The 19,346-nt window shown below is 40.8% G+C and overlaps 1 protein-coding gene across 6 annotated transcripts in view; it reads left to right on the forward strand.

The window, feature by feature from the left end:
• Window positions 1-10,727: 10,727 nt before the first annotated feature.
• CC2D2A (coiled-coil and C2 domain containing 2A) overlaps window positions 10,728-19,346 on the forward strand; it is a 144,901-nt gene continuing 136,282 nt past the window's right edge. For 2 of the 6 annotated variants that reach the window (XM_032272850.1, XM_032272856.1), the window contains exons 1-2: window positions 10,734-11,026; window positions 17,084-17,140. In XM_032272850.1, the coding sequence (XP_032128741.1) occupies window positions 17,102-17,140 (39 nt within the window). In that variant the 5' untranslated portion in view covers window positions 10,734-11,026; window positions 17,084-17,101. Of the gene's footprint in view, window positions 11,027-17,083; window positions 17,141-19,346 lie in introns of all 6 variants that reach the window. The other 4 variants (XM_032272864.1, XM_032272871.1, XM_032272885.1 and 1 more) reach the window with 3 other exon arrangements.

Below are 19,346 nucleotides of genomic sequence, written 5' to 3' on the forward strand. Positions count from 1 at the left end.
ACTCAACACTGATCCCCAATCATTATTCCTAAAATTTACTTGCCTTTTGAGAATTTTAGCAATCTCCACTGATACCATCTTCCTTGCTCCTGAAATTATTCTTCTTTACTTTACCCTTCCATCTCGAGCATGAATATACATTTTTTCTGTCATTCCCCCACAGCATAGATGAGTCTCTAAGGGAATAATTATGATTTTACTGATGTGTCTGAGATATGAAGGAAAAATTATAACACAGAAAATTACTAAAAGCTGGCAACTAGCTATGATGGCACTTGTGATCCACAAAATCTAGTCCACCCTCATGAGGTTGGCTGGGTCCCTGTAGTGCTGCCGCTTTTCTGTCTGGCCCTAGTTGGACAGCATGTGGTAGTGTCCGACTTTCCTTGCCAGGAAAATCCTCTAGTATGGCAAAGCCCCTCGGTGTCTAAGCCCCAGAGAGAAGAATGACGCATAGTAGCAGGCGACCCTTTGTCCTCTGCTCCAAATTCCATCCTCAAAGAGTGAGAACACAAGCAGCTACCGATTAATGGATTTTACTCCAGAAATCCGTTTGCTAGTCCGTTCTTTGGAATCTGCCATGCATTTCCAAAAACATCAGCAGTGACTGGAATCAGAGGCAAGTCCATGAAAATTCTATTTATACCCTAGTCCATCTAAGGATATTGGAAACGTAGCTTCTCAGTTTAGCAGAACTAAGGAAACAAGTATAGATGCTCCTGGGTACTTTTTTTTTAACCAATCTATGCTCTGTACCAATATAAGTATCCATACCCCCACAGGTCCCCAAGCTTCTGCATCGGAGGTAAAGCAAAATTGTCTCTATCAGCAGCTGTGGCTACAAACAGCAAAGACTTGAAAATTCTTGAGCTGGAATAGCAGAGAGGTCATTCTTATATTGAGTATAGCAAACTGCCTCTTTCCCAAGTATCTTTGGCATTTGGTGCATTGGAAGAAAATACAGTACAAATTGTGGCATCACAGGACATGAGAAAATGAAAGATGGATCTGGCTGCTTAGGAAAGCAAAACCTACTTTTTAATCAGGAGGTATTATCAGCTAATCCTCTGTCTGGTAAGCTCAGTAAGTCTCCTTGGATATTATCTTGTTTCAGTGGAGAGTCCTGTGAGCAAGTCATCTTGATTATGCAAATATAAGACAAGTGGACACCCACCGCCCTGGAAAATGGGAATATAACATCATTTTCTGTGTCATGACTGATGCTCCCTAATTTTCCAAATGCCGTTTGTGCTCCTTGACATATATTGAATAAATCTGCGAAGGGAGCCAAGAAACCTCCTGGGGAAAAAGAGATTTTGATACTATTGTTTTTCTGCTGAAGTTCAGTAGCATTAAAAATTCAGTGGTAAACTTGGTTGGTTAAAACTGAGATTGATTAGCCAAAGAGGATGCTTGCACCCATGGAGGGGAATGCATCATGAGGAAAGTGGGGTTGTGCACTGTGGATTGGTGACCATGGTTCAAATCAGAACTCAGAGAATGTTGGGCTCCAAGAAGGTCCATTCCTGGTCTAAATGTAACCTGGGATTGAGGTCTTAAAACCTGCCAAATTCTGGAAATAGTAGCAGATCATATGGGTTTAAAACATGTTGGAGAAAACAGGGTTTCTCAACCTCAGCACCCTTGACATATGTGGCCAGATAATGTTTTTATGTTGGAATGTCAGTGTGGCGATAGTTCTATGTATTGTAGGATGTTTAGCAGTATCCCTGGTGTCTACCCACTAGATGCCAGTGGTACTCCCTCCCCCTACCACGTTGTGATAACGAAAAATATCCCCAAACTTTGCCAAATGTCCAGGAGGGTCAACACTGATTGAAAAGCACTAGTATAACCTGAAAAAGGGTAAACCTGGAATCCCAAGCGTGAGGCAGCTGGTATGAGTACACGGACTAGCAGGTACATCAACGTAGGTGGGAGCAAAATTGCTTAGACTTCTTGGGAACCATTTCCAGCAGTAATTGGCTAGATTCCTGTCTCTCCATTGGCATTTGCATGAAGGGTTACCCTTATTTGTGAGCCATTCTAGATAGCAATGAACCTTCAAGATGGAGACATTACATGTCCTGTTAAAAGGGGCAAGAACATTTTCAAGCAACTAGACAGAAAATGAAAGAGTTGTGATGATATTTGTACACTAAGCTGGTGAAGCAGGTCCTGCCAGTGAGATGCATTTAAGGGAAGTAGCTGGAGAGAAGGGCATATAAAAATTGTAGAAAAATATCATTTTCAACAAAAAAATAAAAATTCACTACTTATACTAGAGCAGTAGTTTTCCTGATATGTAAGAGCATTCTAGTTAAATTATGACATGACTCTAAATAAAATGAGTCTTACATCATCTCATTCTCATAGCTCCAATAGCTCTCTCAGAAAGTGAGAATGTTGTGAAATGCAGCAAATAAGATGAAAGTATGCAATTCAGAACAGGTTGAAAATCATAGCACTAGAGGAAGAAAATTAAATGCTTCAGTATCTATAAAATAAAAATGGGCTACACAGTCAATCTATCTGAGTCAGTAAGTGTTTCTATTTATTATAAACACAAGAGGTTCCAATTTGCTGGAGTTCAAGTTATGTTTGAGGGCGGGATGTACATAATTCAGTAAACTGGAAAAGATAAATCCAAAATTGAAAAGCACGGTTTCATAAAGTTTATGATTCAGAAGTGATTCTTCAGCATCCAACTTGAACCTTATTTTAGTGATGTGTTTTCCCTTGTGATAAATTTTTCCTTCAGAGAGAATGAATCAACTACAATCAAAAGTAGTATAAAATTCAAAGATCCAGTAAGAATGACACATTCATCTAAAGCTAAGATTGTGTTTCACATGTACAGGTGTGAAAGGCATATTTTAGCCATTTATTGACCTAAATAATGCACTACTGCAGCTTTACCCCAAAGAGAATATAGCACAGCAGTCTCATTCTCTTACCCCAAAGAGAATATAGCATGAAAACATAATTCTTAATGTTGTACAGTATCCTAGTCTCCCAAAGAGGCTTCAAATGCATCATGCTTAGTGGCATTACCCTTGAAGGCATTGAATGCATCTGCTTAATTTTTTTAGGTATACATGTGTCACATACATGACACGTGTTTGTTTGTGTTCCCTGCAAAATCCATTTGTTGAAGACCTACACAGTAACGTGATGGTATTGGGAGGTGGGGCCATGGGAAGGTGATTAGGTTCAGATGAGGTCATGAGGGTGGGACTTCCATGATAGGATTAGTATCCTTGTAAGAAGAGAAAGAGAGCAAGGCTCACTTGCTGTCTATCCTGTGAGGACATGAATAGAAGGTGGCCATCGATGAGCCAGGATGGGAACCCTCACCAGAACCTGACTATGTTGCTCTCTGTTCTTAAACTTCCAGCAGTAGGACTGCAAGAAATAAATGTCTGTTGTTTAAGCCACTCAATCTATGATATTTTTTTATGGCAGCCCAAGCCAAGTAAAACAACATGTACTTTTGTACATTTTCTGCTGCTATAAAATAATACCACAGACTGTGTGATTTATAAAAGAGACAGAGAGAGAGAGAGATCATTATTTGGCTCATGGTTCCGGAGGTTGGGAAGTCCAAGATTGAGGAGTAGCATCTTGAGAGGGTCTTCCTGCTGCATCATAGCATAGTGAAAAGATCACATGGTGAGCAAACTGTGAGACAGAGAGTGGATGGGGGCAGAACTCATCCTTTTTACCAGGAAACTGCTCCTGTGCTCATTAAGTCACTCCCTCAATGATAGCATTAATCCATTCATAAGGGTGGTTCCCCATGACCTAATCACTTTTTAAAGGTCCCATAAAAGTGTTACATTGTTACAATAGCAATTAAACTGCAACATGAATTGTGGAAAAAAACATTTATAGTAACATGTAAAAACTATGTCCCTCAGAATTCCAGGTAAAAAAAATCATGACTGTATTTCATTCATTCATTCATATTTTTTCTTTTATTTAAAGATATAACTCCTATAGTTATTGTTGATGCATAACAAATGACTCCAAAATGTAATGGTTTAAAATAATTATTTTAGAATGCAGATGGATTCTATGAGATAAGAATCTGAACAGAACACAGCTAGTTCACTAATCTCTGCTCCACAATGTCTGGAGCCTTTGCCGAGAGAACTTGAATCAGAGGAGGCAACTAAACAACATGGAGCTGGAATCATCCAAATGCTGTTCACTCACATGTCTAGAGCCCTGGCTAGGACGACTCAGGCTAGGACTGCCAACAGAGTGTATATGCATGGCCTGCCCATGTGGCCTGGCTCCCTCATAGTATGGTGGCCTCAGAGTAGTCAGACTCCTCACATGGTGGGTCACTGCTCGAAGTATAAAAGTATGAGCAAATAACATAGAAATCACATCATCTTTCATGGCTTAGCCTCACTATTCAACCGGGAAGCCAGTATCACTTCTCCCATAGTCTCTTGGTCAATACAGTTACTAGTTCACACAGTTATAAATACAGAAAAGATAGACCCCACTTCTTGATAAAAGGAATGTCAAATAATTTGGGGGTTTTGTTTATAAAACCACCATAGAGGCATACCAAGATAGAGCACAAAATGTTTATTATTAGGAATAATAAAAGGAATATGACTGAAGGTCTATCAGAGTTTTAAAATAATAAAGAATATTTTGAAACATCTTATGTTAATCAATTTAAAAACAAAAAGGACAATTTCCTAAAAATATGTAATATACTAAAACTGAAATAAGAAGAAATGTAAAAGCAGGATACGTTTGTAAGGACTAAAGAAATTGGGTCTGTGATCAGAATTCTAATTACGACCACCCACACACATACACCAATTCTCAAAAAAAGGTATACAAATGGCCAATAAGTACAATGGAGCATGATGTTCTACATCACTACTCATCAGGGAAATGCAAATTAAAACTACAGTGATATACCACTTCATACCTTCTATGATGGCCATAATTTGAAAAACTAAAAATGGCCAGGTACAATGGCTCGCACCTGTAATCCCAGTAGTTTGGGAGGCTGAGGTGGGCAGATCACCTGAGATCAAGAGTTAAAGATCAGCCTGGCCAACATGGCAAAACTCTGTTTCTACTAAGAATACAAAAAATAAATAAAATAACCAGGCATGGTGGCAGGTGCCTGTAATCTCAGCTACTTGGGAGGCTGAGGCAAGGGAATCACTTGAATACGGGAGGCACAGATTGCAGTGGGCTGAGATTGTGCCAATGCATTCCAACCTGGACAACAGAGGAAGACTCAGTCTCAAAATAATATAATAAAAAATAAAAAGTAAATAAACAACTAAAAATAACAAATGTTGGCTAGAATGTACAGAAATTGGAACCCTTGTACAGGGCTATTGGGAATGTAAAATGGTGCAGCCACTGTGGAAAATAGTTTGGCAGCTTCTCAAAAGTGAAACAGAACTGCCATATGATCCAGCAATTACGTTCTAAGTATGTACCCAAAAGAATTGAAAACAGGTAATCAAACACATCCTTTTAGGCAAATGTTCACAGCAGTATTATTCAAATAGCTGAAAGTTGGAAACAACCCAAATGTCCATCAGCAGATGAATGGATAAACAAGATGTGGTCTATACATACAATGGAATATTGTTCAGCCTTAAAAAGGAATGACATACTGATATATGCTACACATAGCTGACCCTTGAAAACATTATACTAAGTAAACTAAACCAGATGCAAAAGGACAATATTGTATGAATCCACTTATATGAAATATCTAGAATGGGCAAATGTATACAGACAGAAAGTAAATTAAAGGTTACCAAGGAGTAATGAGGGGAGGGAAAATGGGGAGTTATTATTTAACGGATGTAGAGTTTCTGTTTGGAGTGATGAAAACGTTTTGGAAGCATAGTGGTGACAGTTGCACGGCATTGCAACTGTGCAAAAAACCATTACAATACACACTTTAAAATGGGTAAAATGGTAAATTTTATGTTATATACATTTTACCACAATTTAAAAAAACTTACTAAAACCAGACAATTTTATAGAATTCACAGAAATGATAAAGCTAATTTTACTTGAACTGCTGCAGAGATGAGTGAGAGAGAAATATTAGTCTACTTTTTTCTTTTTTGTGGTTAGACTATCCTTCATCTTAAAACGAGGCAAGAACAATACAAGGCTGATCTCAGCTAAGAACATAAATGCAAAAATTTCTAGAAAGTGGTAACTAAATCCAATATTAATTTTTAAAGTATGTTGACAAAGTTGAGTGTATCCCAGGAAAGCAAACAGAGTTTGACATTTGAAAAGCCTGATAATGCAATTCTCTACACTAACAGATCAAAGAATAAAAATAATATTTAATTATCTCAGAATATGCAGGAAAAAATCTTGTGATATGTGATTCAACATTTATTCTTGGTTAAAAACTATTTAGCCAACTAGGAACACTTAACCAAAGAATGAGATTTTTGTGTTATGATTTAAAACAAATTTGCTAGATTCATTTATTTTGCTTACATACGAACTTTTGCAAGAAATGGTGTTTTGGAATTATGCTTTTTGATATTTTTGGAACTTAAGAAGTTTTGTAATTCTTATTAATTAGTTCAGTATTAAAAATCAAAGAGGACGTGCCCAGCTAGCTCAGTTGGCAGAGTATGAGACTCTTAAAAGGTCAGGGAGGTAATAATCAGATGGTTAATTAGCACGAGAGTGGTGAACAAATCCTTCCTCTCATGGCAGTTGACCATTTCAAGTAGATAATCTCTTACGGCAAACATTTACATTTGTTTTCTTCACTTAATAAACCTTGCAACATTTACTATGTGCCAGGACGGTCCTAAGCACTTTACAATTACTAACTTAAGAAATCTCTTAGCAACCTTCTGGAATAGTTACTATTATTAACCTCAGTTTCCTACAGAGAAGGAAACTGAAACCTAGAAAGGTTAAGGAAGTTGACCGAGATCCCTCAGTTGTAAGATAACAGCATTCAACTTTTCTCTCTTCTCTCCTCTGTTACTGTACTGGATATGGTGGACCTCATCAATTTCTCCCTATATCTTTTACCTGCTCTTCCCTATTTTCCATCTCTCCGTGCCACATTTCAATTTTTTAAACCTATCTTTTGCATCTCTTCAACTCTCTCATCTGTGGTTTAGCACATTCTTTGACTTTTACCTAAATTCATGTCGGTATTATTTATTTCTAAAAGTTCTCTCTGGTTCCTCTTTGAATTTGTCTGATCTTTTTGACAGTGTCTCACTCCCCTTTCATATTTTTGAATCCTCCTTTTATCTTCTTGAATATTTGGTCATTGTTATTTTTCCACTCTTCATCTGATTATTGTATTGCAAGAAATTCTTGAGTATCCAATAATGTCCTCTGGTTTATCTGTGGACTGTTGAGTGTACCTCCTGTGTGTCTAATTTTGGGTTGTGAGCTTATCTTCCTCTGTGCTTATTTGTGGACATCCTGAATTGTCTACTTGAAAGTGTGTTCCTCCAGAAAAGTTTTGTAATAACTTCAACCTGGTATCCCACAGTGATATAGTAGCCAAAGGCCACTTTTTAAAAGTTGTCACTTAGGGGCCTTCTAAAAGATATAAGGAGCAAAAATAAGACAAACTGCATGGTGCAAACAAATGGTTGTAAATTCTTAGTATTTTTCTCGCCACATGCAAATATAAGCCAAGACAGGCAAGTTTTATTATTGTCTCCTTGTACCAGCACTGGACAGTAGATAGTCCCCTTCAATTGGAAAATATATTCTTTCATACAGTTGTTCTTATATTATTCCTTTGATAAATTATACTTTTCCATTTTCATGGTTCTCTCTTTTTATAACTACAAACATTAAATTTCTCAGCCTGAGATCCTTTAATGTTTTTTGTAATGCTTTTCTGTAAGGGCAATATGCTAGCTTTTTCATTGAAGGATTCAGAAATGTTAGTATGTAGGGTCTGTACTTTATAATCACTCAGTTTTTCCAGAAAATAATTTTCTACTTTCTCTAGTTTTGTGCAGGTAGAGGTAGGATGGAGGCAGGGAGCAATGGTATGTGCTTGGTTGTCTAAGTACTTGAGAAGGGTTCAGAAAGGGCCCTGCAATATCTCCATTTCACATATACTTTTCAGTCCTGAGACACTCTCACTTTTTGCAGTACCTGGGAACCCAAGGCCAGAGAGTCTCTGTTTCAACTTCCCTAGGAAAGAAACCCCCAATCTCCTCTGGGCAGCAGAAGGTGAGGCAGATGTGGAGGAAATAAATAATGCCTGAGGAATGGGCATTTTTCAGGCTGCCAAGAATAAGGATCCTAGGGATCATTCCCTCAATATACAGACTTTCAAATCTTCCTGCACTTTCAGCTCCATATCTCTCTCCTTGGCCTATGGTTGTGCTGGTTTTCTGGGGCTGTTGTAACAAAGTGCCACACACTGAGTGGCTTAAACAGCAGAAATTTTCTCACAATTCAGGAGACTAGAAATTTGAACTCAAGGTGTGGCATGGTTGATTCCTTCTGAAGCTTCAAGAGACAGTCTGTTCCAGGCCTCTCTCCTGGCTGCTGGTAGGAGTATTCCCTGGCTTGGAGATGGTGCTCTCCCCATGTCTTTGCATTGCCTTTCTTCTACTGTGTCTGTCTCTGAATCCAAATTTCTCCTTTAGTAAGGACACAGTCATCTTGGATTAGATATCACTCTAATGACTTCATTTTAATGTGATTACCTCTGTAAATACCCCACCTCCAAATAAGGTCCCAGTCTGAGATACTGACGTTAGAACTTCACTATCTTTGGGGGTAAGAGAGAACACGATTCAGCTATCCACTGCTACTCCAAATCCTGAGCTGCTGTTCTAAAGAGTGTGAATCAGCTCATTTTCATGCCTACTTGCACACCCCATCATACACACACATATACATACACATACAGAGACTCAGACACAAATACACTGACACATACATATGCATACAGGCTGTGTCAAAAAATGTACTCTGGAGCCGGGCGTGGTGGCTCATACCTGTAATCCCAGCACTTGGGAGGTCGAGGTGGGTGGATCACTTGAGGTCAGGAGCTCGAGACCAGCCTGACCAACAGGGTGAAACCCCGTCTCCACTAAAAATACAAAAATTAGCTGGGCATGATGGCACATGTCTGTAGTCCCAGCTACTTGGGAGGCTGAAGCAGGAGAATTGCATGAACCCGGGAGGCAGAGATTGCAGTGAGCCCAGAGCGTGCCACTGCACTGCAGCCTGGGTGACAGAGTGAGACTCCGTCTCAAAAAAGAAAAAAAAAAATGTACTCTGGATTTGTTTTAATTAGATATAGTAAGACACACAGACACAAACATGACTGCCACAAAAGAAGAAGTATATATTCAACAGATCCCTAGAAACAAGAAGCATGGTGTCTTCGTTCTTTTTCTGCTTGTTGTAACAGAATACATAGACTGGACAATTTATAATGAACAGAAATTTATTTCTCACAATTCTGGTGGCTGGTAAGTTCACGATCAAGGGGCTGGCATCCTGCAAGGGTCTTCTTGCTGTACCATCTTATGGTGCAAGGCAAGAGAGCATGAGAGCAAGAAAGAGAAAGAGAGAAAAGGAGCCAAGCTCATTCTTTTATAGGGAATCCACTTCTGCGATAATGGCATTAATGCATTCATGAGGGCAGAGACTTTACGGCCTAATCACCTGTCATTAGGTCCCACCGCCCAACACCATTTCATAGGAGATTAAGTTTCCAACGCATGCTTTTGGGGAGACACATTCAAATCATAGAACATGGCATGCCACACAGGACCACATAGGGAAGGATCAGTTGGTCAGAAGGCAGAAGGGAGACAGTGGAGTACAGCGCGGAGCCTTTACTAGGGTTTTCCCAGGAAGGACTAGGAGAAGCAGGGTAGGGTGCTGCATAAATTTAAGAGTGGATAGCTTGAATAATCGCGGTGTACTCTGGGCTACAGTGGTCTGGTATCTGGACCTGGGGTGACTTAGGACAGGAGGAATGTTGGCTTAGTGTGTGAGAGTTTGATAATGGAGATGGATGGTTGTGAGGGCTCTGTACTGGTTGGCTTGCATATCAAAGAAGAGTTTGCATATTTCAGGGGAATAATTTGCTATCTCTAGAAATTAGCTAACCTAGGAGAGTCAGTTTCTCCAGGATCAAGGCTCCAAAGGCCAGAGCATCAAGAATATAGAAAATAAGAAAATACCATCAACACGCATACACACAAATATACACACACCATACACACAGACACAGATACACACAGACACATGCGCACACACCCACTAGTCTACTTGGAGTGTGGTTTCCTTTGGTCCACTCTTTCTGTACACTTCCAGCTGCTTTGCCTCCTTCCTCTCCTTCTTTTTTTTTTTTTTTAGTTTTTTTGAGCCATAACAGTTACATCTCTCTTCAGTAATTGCAGTGGGATTCAGAGAATAAGTAAAGATTAAACTTGTGCATTCAGCCTTCCAATTTTAACTGGAAAACACTTGAGCGCCACATTTGCTGGTGCCCTGCAGCACCTCCACAGAATTTTTGCTGCTGCCACGTTAGACATTTTCACCATGTAATGATGACCTTTTAAGATTCTAAATCGCCCCACCTCTAAGCCTGTTCTTCATTAGAAATACAAAACGACCAGATGACACGAGGGAGGGGCGGCTCCTAAGGCTTGACCTAATTTCCAGTGCTGCCCATGTTGATTTCTTTCCGTCCTTCTTCTGTAGGCTGTGCATCTCTGCTTACCCAGCATGCTTGTACTCCGCTACTGGAAGTAACCTGTCACTTTAAAAGAAAAAAAAAGCCACCGAGTGACCTTCCTTAGGAACGGGTTGCTAAGCTGGTGTTTTTGCTCCAAGACATGGCTGCAGCTTCCCAGGGAGGAGCCCAGGGGCATCTCCAACATACAGCCTTTCCCTCCGGACCCTTTTAAAAGATTCAACAGCACCGTCTCTCTCCACTGCCATCCTAGAAAGCAGAATCTGCAAAGTGCCTTTTGTAAAGTTTCTTAAGGTAAATCAGTCCTTAACCGGACTTTGGGCCGCAACAATGATTTCCTGTTTTCAGTTACCCAGCTTGGAGTTGAGCCTCTCCCGGATATCGTCAGACTGGATTTAATGGATTGTAAATTTAGGGGCTCTCATCATTATTTATGCTTTTACTTTCTGAAATGGGAACATAGACCATTACTCAGCAGCTTTGATTTGAGCTGCTATCTGGTATCTGGATTTGCAGGATATGTAAGTCGGTTCATCACAAGCCCTGAGTGACAATGCTCTCTGACCAAAGCTCTGTGAATCATTAACTGCATGCTGCATTCATGGGCCTTTTAGTTCAAACTGGCTTAAGGGGAAAAGCACTAGTCACTTCTAACTACATTTTCTTGGTATTAGGCAGAGAAAGGGCACTAACCACAGTGCTGAGAGGTGCTGTGCTTTCCAAAGACTTCAAGAAAATCTACTGTCTGCAACTTAAGCTGATTGTTTATTTCCCTTCATTGCAAAGAGGTGCTGCTATGAAAAGTTAATAAAGTCAAATAAGAAATATATGTTTGCTATTGCATTTGCATATAACCTTTTCTGCAAATAAATTCAGTGCCAGCATGAAATCTCTCTCTCTCTCTCTCTCTCTCTCTCTCCCCCATCCCCTTATAGAGTCATTCATTCAAACATTAATGGAGTACCAACAATGCATCAGGCAATGAGCTTAAGTTTGGAGTGTACAAACATGAATTACACAGGTCCCTAAGCTCAGAGTTTGCTGGGAAAACAGACCTATACACACATGATAAGAGTACAATGAGCTAAGTGCCATAAAAGACTTATAAAAAGCACTAAGAGCACAGTGGGATGACATCCAGGGAGGGGCTTCCAGCACTTACTGCATCATGTAAATGCACTGGCCATATATCACATAACACAGCTCAAATGCGGTACTCACATGTACTCTTTGAGGGCAGTGTATATTATATTGAGCTGATCAAATGATTCTATAAAGCTATTTGTCACTAACCTCATGCTAAGGGAAACTGAAGCTGGAATAACTAGTAGCATAAGATAATATATTCCAAAAAAAAAAATGTATGTGGCACCTCCCCAGGTGTCCTAGCTCCAGGAGGGAACACAAAAATGCTCTCAGGGTGTGAGGAAGAAAATACTCATGGGTAGAAGTGCAGGAGGTTTCAGAAGGACCATAAATGGAAGCAGCAAGGCAACTGCCCTGGGCCTGGCTGAAGGGAGGGAGAGACGAAACGTGAGTTATGGTAGCTGGGGGTGGAAGGTGAGAGCTGAAGGTGGGTGGGCTGGAACATTGTCTAAGGTCTTTCTCACGACTCCTCTTCTATCCCCCAAACATTTTCCCTCCTGACTCCGTTCTTCCATTTTCCCTGTCCACCATCACTTTTGCTTAGTAACAAAACCTACTAATATGAATAGCCCAATCGATGCTAGACATTTACACACATTTCATCATTTAGCCCTTATAAATTCCAATCATACTTCCTACCCTTCAAGGTAGGAAGTATGATTGGAATGTTGCAGACAAAAAAAAAAATTGGGTCTCAGAGAAGGGAAGGCATTGTTCCAAGATTGCAAAGCTAATAAATAAAGCTGAAGTTTGAACCTAGGTCCATATAATTCTTGGCAAAGTCTTCACTCTTTCTATAAACCCATGCTTTTACCATCCTGGAGTAGGGCACATATATTGTATTATTTTTTAAGCAGCAAATATGGAGTTGAGATGCATTGTATCTCAACCTCCAGATATGGCTCTGATCCACTGATGACCCTTAGGAATAGTCCATTTATTCAGATGAAGGCTGTCAGTCCTTTCCTTGAAAAAATGTTTGGTTTTTCTGCACTGAGTAAAATAAATCATTGACTTAGTGTAGCCTAAGCCGTTTCTCCCCAGTGCAATGCTTCATGGCTTTCAACTATAAATATTTCCAGAATAGTGGGCTATTCTGGAAAGCATAGAATAATTACTGATGCCATTGCAAAAACAAGAATAAACGGTGAGACAGAGGGGTAGAGTGGAGTGAGGGAGGACTTAGGAATCACAGAGTCTTGGGGTCAACTTCTGAATGTGACATTTAATAATTATAACCTTGAGCAAATCATGCAACCTGTCAGAGCCTCAGTTTACTCATATGCAAATTGGGGCACATACTACTAAGCTAGGCATGTTATTGTGAAGACTAAAGAGAACATATGTCTAGAGTCAGCACAAAATAAGTGTGCAGTAAATCATAGCTATTTTGATGTTGCCAATAGGAATATATTAACTAGTACCAATGCATAAGTTGATGGCAAGCTGCATATTAAAACCAGGCAGCATTGATTCATCTTCTTAGCAACAGTGTTCATATAAAAAATAAATTTCGATGTCATTTGATTTCCTTAGAAACTCATTTAAAGGAAATGATCAGGAAAGAATGAGGAGAAAAGAAAATCCCATCACATTTTTCATTTTCTACTTCTATTTTTTTCTTTCATATGAACCATTTTTTTTAATTTATAGAGAACCTTTTTTTTTAGTTGCTAAAATATTTCACAGGTTTTTTTTTTTCAGTTTGCAATGGCCAGACCTGTTCATTAGAGAGCTCTCCATACCTCTGCATTTCCTCTTTATTATCTGCCCCTCATTCACTCTAGGTTACCTCCTTGCCTTTCTATTTTCTTAGCTGCTTTTACATTTCCCCTCCTCTATTTTGTATACCCTGTGATGAGGTTTGTAGGGAAGACAATAGATTTCAGATGCTTTATTTCCCTTTAACATGCTAATTCCCCTGTAGGGTCAGTGAAACCTTGAGCTCAGATGAGCTGCTTAAATGACCTAACCACGTCCCATTTAAGATTTGGGCTCCTTGGATATTAGAAAGGGCTTATGATTTGTCAACCATATGCCTGTTGTTTCTCCATGTGTTTTCTCATTTAACCCTCACAGCAGCCTGTAAAGAACAGTGGAGCTTTAAATAGTCCCAGAATGTGGCTTTGGAAACACATCCAAGAAGTCTGTGACTTATTCATTCAACAAGTATATATTGAATGGCCATGGTGTGCCGTAGTCCTACTTTCTGGGGGGAAACAAAAAACAAAATAATGTTTCTGCCCTCTTGTAGCTATATTCTAACAGGTACAGGCAGACATTAACAAAGTAAGTGTGTATGTTGAGTGGTGATAAGTACTATGAAAAAATCATTGCAAGCTAGTTAGGGAATTCCAGGTAGGCATTGGGAGGTGATTGTTGTATTGTGAATGGTCAGTGAAGAGCTCTCTGATAAAATAAAATGTCAGCAGAGACCAGAAGAAAGTGAAAGAGCGAGAGCCATGCGGATATCTTAGGGAAAAGAGAACTAGGCAGCAGGAACAGCAGGTGCAAAGGGCCCGAGGCAAGAGGATTCAAGGGCAAATCACACAGCGCCTTGGAAAAAACTTTGGATTTTACTCTGTTGACAAAGGGAAATCAGTGAAGGATTTTGAGTGAAGCAATGTCATGTTGTCACTCAAATTTTCATCAATTCGCCCTGGCTTCAATGCAGAGAATATGGTAGGAAAGCAACGTGGGAAGCTGAGAAATTAGGAGGTTCTTGCAGGAGATTTCAAGAGAGAAGACAGTGTTTGCCCAGGATGATAACAGTAGAAATGTTTAGATGTGATTAGATCCTGAATGTAATTTGAAGCCAAAACTGGCAGGATTTCTAATGTATCATGTGAGACTGAGGAAAGAGTTAAGAATGACTGCAAGGTTTGTGGCCTGAGGAAAATGAATTTCTGTTTATTACACAGGAAAACTGCAGTACAAAGTAGGCTCAGGAGTAAAAGCAAAGAACTTTATTTAAGGTATGTCAAGCCAAGTGAAGGTGTCCATCAAGCAGTTACTTGAGTCTGGAGTTCTGGGGAGATGTCTGGACCCAGGATGTAAATTAGGGAAGTATCAGCATGCAGATGGTATTTAAAGCCAAGAGACATGATGAGATGGCCAGAGGAATGAAAACACGCAGAGCTAAGTCCCAGAGCACTCCAATCTTTGGTGGTCTGAGAGATGGGGAGAAACCAGCAAAAGAGTTTGAGAAGCAGCAGTCAGTGGGTAAGAGGAAACCCAAGAAAGAACTTGTCCCAGGAGCCAACTGAAGAAAGTAGCTCAAAAGAAAGGGATGGGTCACTTTCATCACGAAATGTTTCTGACCTTTCCGTGCCTGGCTTATTTCACCCACAAGAACGTGAGAACATGCAAATGACAAACATGGCAATGTTATCACTTATGTGTGGGATCTAAAAACCAAAACAACTGAACTCATACAGATAGAGAAGAGAAGGATGGTTACTAGAGGCTGGGAAATGGGGTGGGGGAGGTTGTTTAATGGATTAAAAAAAAAATAGAAAACACAATGGGAGGATTATAGTCAATAATAATTTAACTGTACATTTAAAAATAACTAAAAGAGTATAAACGGATTGTTTGTAACACCAAGGATAAATGCTTGAAGGGATAGATATCCAATTTTCTGTGATGTGATTATTAAGTATCTCATGTCTATACCAAAATATCTCACGTACCCCATAAATACATATACCTACTATGTACCCACAAAAATTAAATACTTTAAAAATGTTTTAAATGCCTCTGACCAAGTCAAGTAAGATGAGAACAAGAATTGATCATTGGACATGGCAATGCAGGGGTTACTGGAGATGAGTCATTGGCCAAAGCAGTTTCAGAGCATGCTAGACCCCCAAAATAAAGAAACCAGAAATAAAGGAATGTTGTGAGTTTTCCTATAATTGTTGAAAAATTGAGCAACAGCTAGAAAGAGAAGAAATGTTGAGACGGCTTTTTTGGTTGGGCTCAGAGGCTCATGCCTGTAATTCCAGCACTTTGGGAGGCCAAAGCAGTCAGATCAAAAGGTCAGGAGTTCGAGACCAGCCTGACCAGCATGGTGAAACCCCACCTCTAATAAAAATACAAAAATTAGCCGGGCATGATGGCATGCACCTGTAATCCCAGCTACTTAGGAGCCTGAGTCAAGAGAATCGCTTGAACCTGGGAGGTAAACGTTGCAGTGAGTGGATATCATGCCACTGCACTCCAGCCTGGGCAACAGAGCAAGACGCCATCTCAAAAAAGTAAATAAATAAAAATTTAAAAAAGAAGTCTTTTTTGGCTGGGGGCGGTGGCTCACACCTGTAATCCCAGCACTTTGGGAGGCTGAGGAGGGTGGATCACAAGGACAGGAGACTGAGACCATCCTGGCCAACATGGTGAAACCTGTCTCTACTAAAAATACAAAAAATTAGCTGGGTGTGGTGGCATGCACCTGTAGTCCCAGCTGCTCAGGAGGCTGAGGTAGGAGAATCTCTTGAATCCAGGAGGCAGAGGTTGCAGTGAGCTGAGATCGTGCCACTGCATTCCAGCCTCAATAAAAAGTGAGACTCCATCCCCCCAAAAAGGTTGGGGGGCTTTTTTAAAAGGAAGGGAAAAATTACAGCACTTTTTCCACTGGTAGGAATGAGCCAATAGAGCAGGAAGAAAATCGGGTGAAAGTGAAGAATCGTCAGGATCAAGGGCCTGGAGAGGGAGGAATGATGGGGCCCAGTGCACAGTTGGAGGAGGGGCCGAGTGGGAACAAGATGGTTCACAGTAGCAAGTAGAAGCAGAGCAGGCGGCAAGGCTCAGTGTGGTGGGAGGGGAGGGGGATGTGGTAGCCCTCTCTGGTCTTGTCTTTTTACTCAGTTAAATGAGGGCAAAGGTCAAGAGCATGGAGTACGGAAAGACAGTAGCGGAGAGGCGCTGTAAAATGGTCCTTCTGGAGCTGGATTCCAACTAGTGCCATCCAACTCTACGGGCACAGTAAAGACAGGCTCCCAGGAAGAGGAAGACCTGGCTTCCTTCCTTTCCTCGGGCACTTATCTCCACCAGTCCTGGGCTCTGCTGGTATTCCTGGTGAGTGGAAAGTCCACTCAGCTCAAACACTTCATTTACCATCACGGCCTGACTCACATATATCCGTAGTAAGAAAAACGCTATTTCATTGATTTCAAAATGCCTGACTTCTTCATTATTCATTGTCAGGGACCCACCTCAGCCAAAATGAATCCCAGGGAAGAAAAAGTGAAAATAATTACAGAGGTAAGTGGCCACTTTGATGTCCTCGAGGGATGTGTTTGTGTGTGCACACTTACGTTACACGTGTCTGTGAATGAGGAAGTTAGGCCAACCAGCATCTATTGCACATGTTAAAAGAAAAGCTTTAGATGAATTAAGTTCAATAGAGTCTAATTACACATAGAACGATTTGTGAATTGGGCAGCCCCCAGCACCTGAAGAAATTGAGAGAGCTCTGCTCTGCTCTGTGGGCAGACAGCATCTATGGACTAAAGATGAAAGTGAAGTACAGAAACACCTTAATTAGTTACAGCTCAGTGTTGCCTTATTTAAACATGGTCTGATCAGTAGGCCACCTGTGATTGATTGAAGCTCAGCTGCTGTGATTGGCTGAGACTCAGCTATCTGCTATGGAAGTATACTCCTAAGTTAGGCTTTCAGTTAGTTTACTAAGATTCCAGTCTGTTATGTAAGAATTCAAAGTACAGAGGCATCCTCAAACTAAATTTAGTTTAATTTAACACACATCTACTAAATGCACCCTGAGGGAGCTGTATCAGCTATGTGGTGGAGAAAGGGCGGTGGGTGGTGAAGGAAATGCAGTCCTGCTGACATTCCAAGGCCTTACTTCCACCTGAATGCCCTGAAGCTGTTTGTCACCATTCTATGAACTCTGACACACAGCAGCTTTAAGTTACTACCTATTATTGGGCCCAGCTCTGCCTGAAACATGATGATTTCTAAAGACATTCAGAATGGAGGTAACAATTGCAGACACTTGCCGGGCGCGGTGGCTCAAGCCTGTAATCCCAGCACTTTGGGAGGCCGAGGCGGGTGGATCATGAGGTCAAGAGATCGAGACCATCCTGGTCAACATGGTGAAACCCCGTCTCTACTAAAAATACAAAAAATTAGCTGGGCATGGTGGCGCGTGCCTGTAATCCCAGCTACTCAGGAGGCTGAGGCAGGAGAATTGCCTGAGCCCAGGAGGCGGAGGTTGCGGTGAGCCGAGATCGCGCCATTGCACTCCAGCCTGGGTAACAAGAGCGAAACTCCATCTCAAAAAAAAAAAAAAAAAAAAAAAAACAATTGCAGACACTTGCTAATGCAATCCTCTGTCCATGGAGACTTGCAATGTCTGACTCATTGTGTGCAAGGCTCATTAAAGCACTGCCCACGCCAGGAAAGGAAGGCTGTCTAATTTGGAGACTGCAGACCACCCAACAAAAGAGAGAATATTCTTCTCAGTCCTTACTTCTCTCTTGTTTCAAGGGCTCACTGGCTTGAGATGACAGAATCAGAAATGGAGATGATATGCTGTCCAATGCAGTGCTCCAAAAAGCCCAAGGAACCTCATTATCAAACCATGCCGATTAATTTTAAGCAAGATCAAGAACTGACAAACACACATATATTTATATTTGCTTATCCATTCATACAACCAAGTATATCTTGTGCCTGTAGTCCTTGGGGATACAGCAGTAAACAAACCTTGCACCCTCACAGGACTTACCTTCTATCTTATCTGAAGTCCTACTGGATAGTTAGGATAGAGGATGCAAACACAGAAAAGCAAAAGATTACCCAGGTTTCTTACGAGTCTATTCTAAGTCAGTAAAAACTTAGAACTAAATTAAAAGCAGTGCTTTCATGCCTCAATATAATTATTATCTTGAAATCTAAGTTGGTGGACCCCTCGAACTAAGAACACTCCCTATTTGGCAGGCCCAAAGAAGGAGTCAAGAGTGAGGATGGGGCTCAGAGGACAATCAGAGAAGAGGTCACACACACAAAGGAAAGGCCCAAACCAAGGCTCTTCTCTCGTCCCACCTCACTTCCCTCCTCTGTTTCTGTGGTTCATGTCTTCCCTAACCCCAGTGGCCAAGGGGAGTCAGGAGTAATTAAGGTCTTGCCCAGAAACCTGCATGATATTTCTTTGAAATCATATAGGTTTAAAATTCATACTTTGTGTTCCAGTATAAAAACAGTGGTCAGGCGTGCTGGCTCACGCCTGGAATCCCAGAACTTTGGGAGGTTGAGGCGGACAGATCACCTGAGGTCGGGAGTTCGAGACCAGCCTGACCAACATGGAGAAAGCCTGTCTCTACTAAAAATACAAAATTAGCCGGGGGGTGGTGGTGCATGCCTCTAATCTCAGCTACCGGGAGGCTGAGGTAGGAGAATCAACTGAACCCGAGAAGATTGGGCCACTGCACTCCAGCCAGGGTGA

Source organism: Sapajus apella, unplaced genomic scaffold, assembly GCF_009761245.1.
Source record: "Sapajus apella isolate SASKATOON/1434 unplaced genomic scaffold, GSC_monkey_1.0 scaffold5, whole genome shotgun sequence".
In the NCBI taxonomy this organism is placed as follows: domain Eukaryota; kingdom Metazoa; phylum Chordata; class Mammalia; order Primates; family Cebidae; genus Sapajus; species Sapajus apella.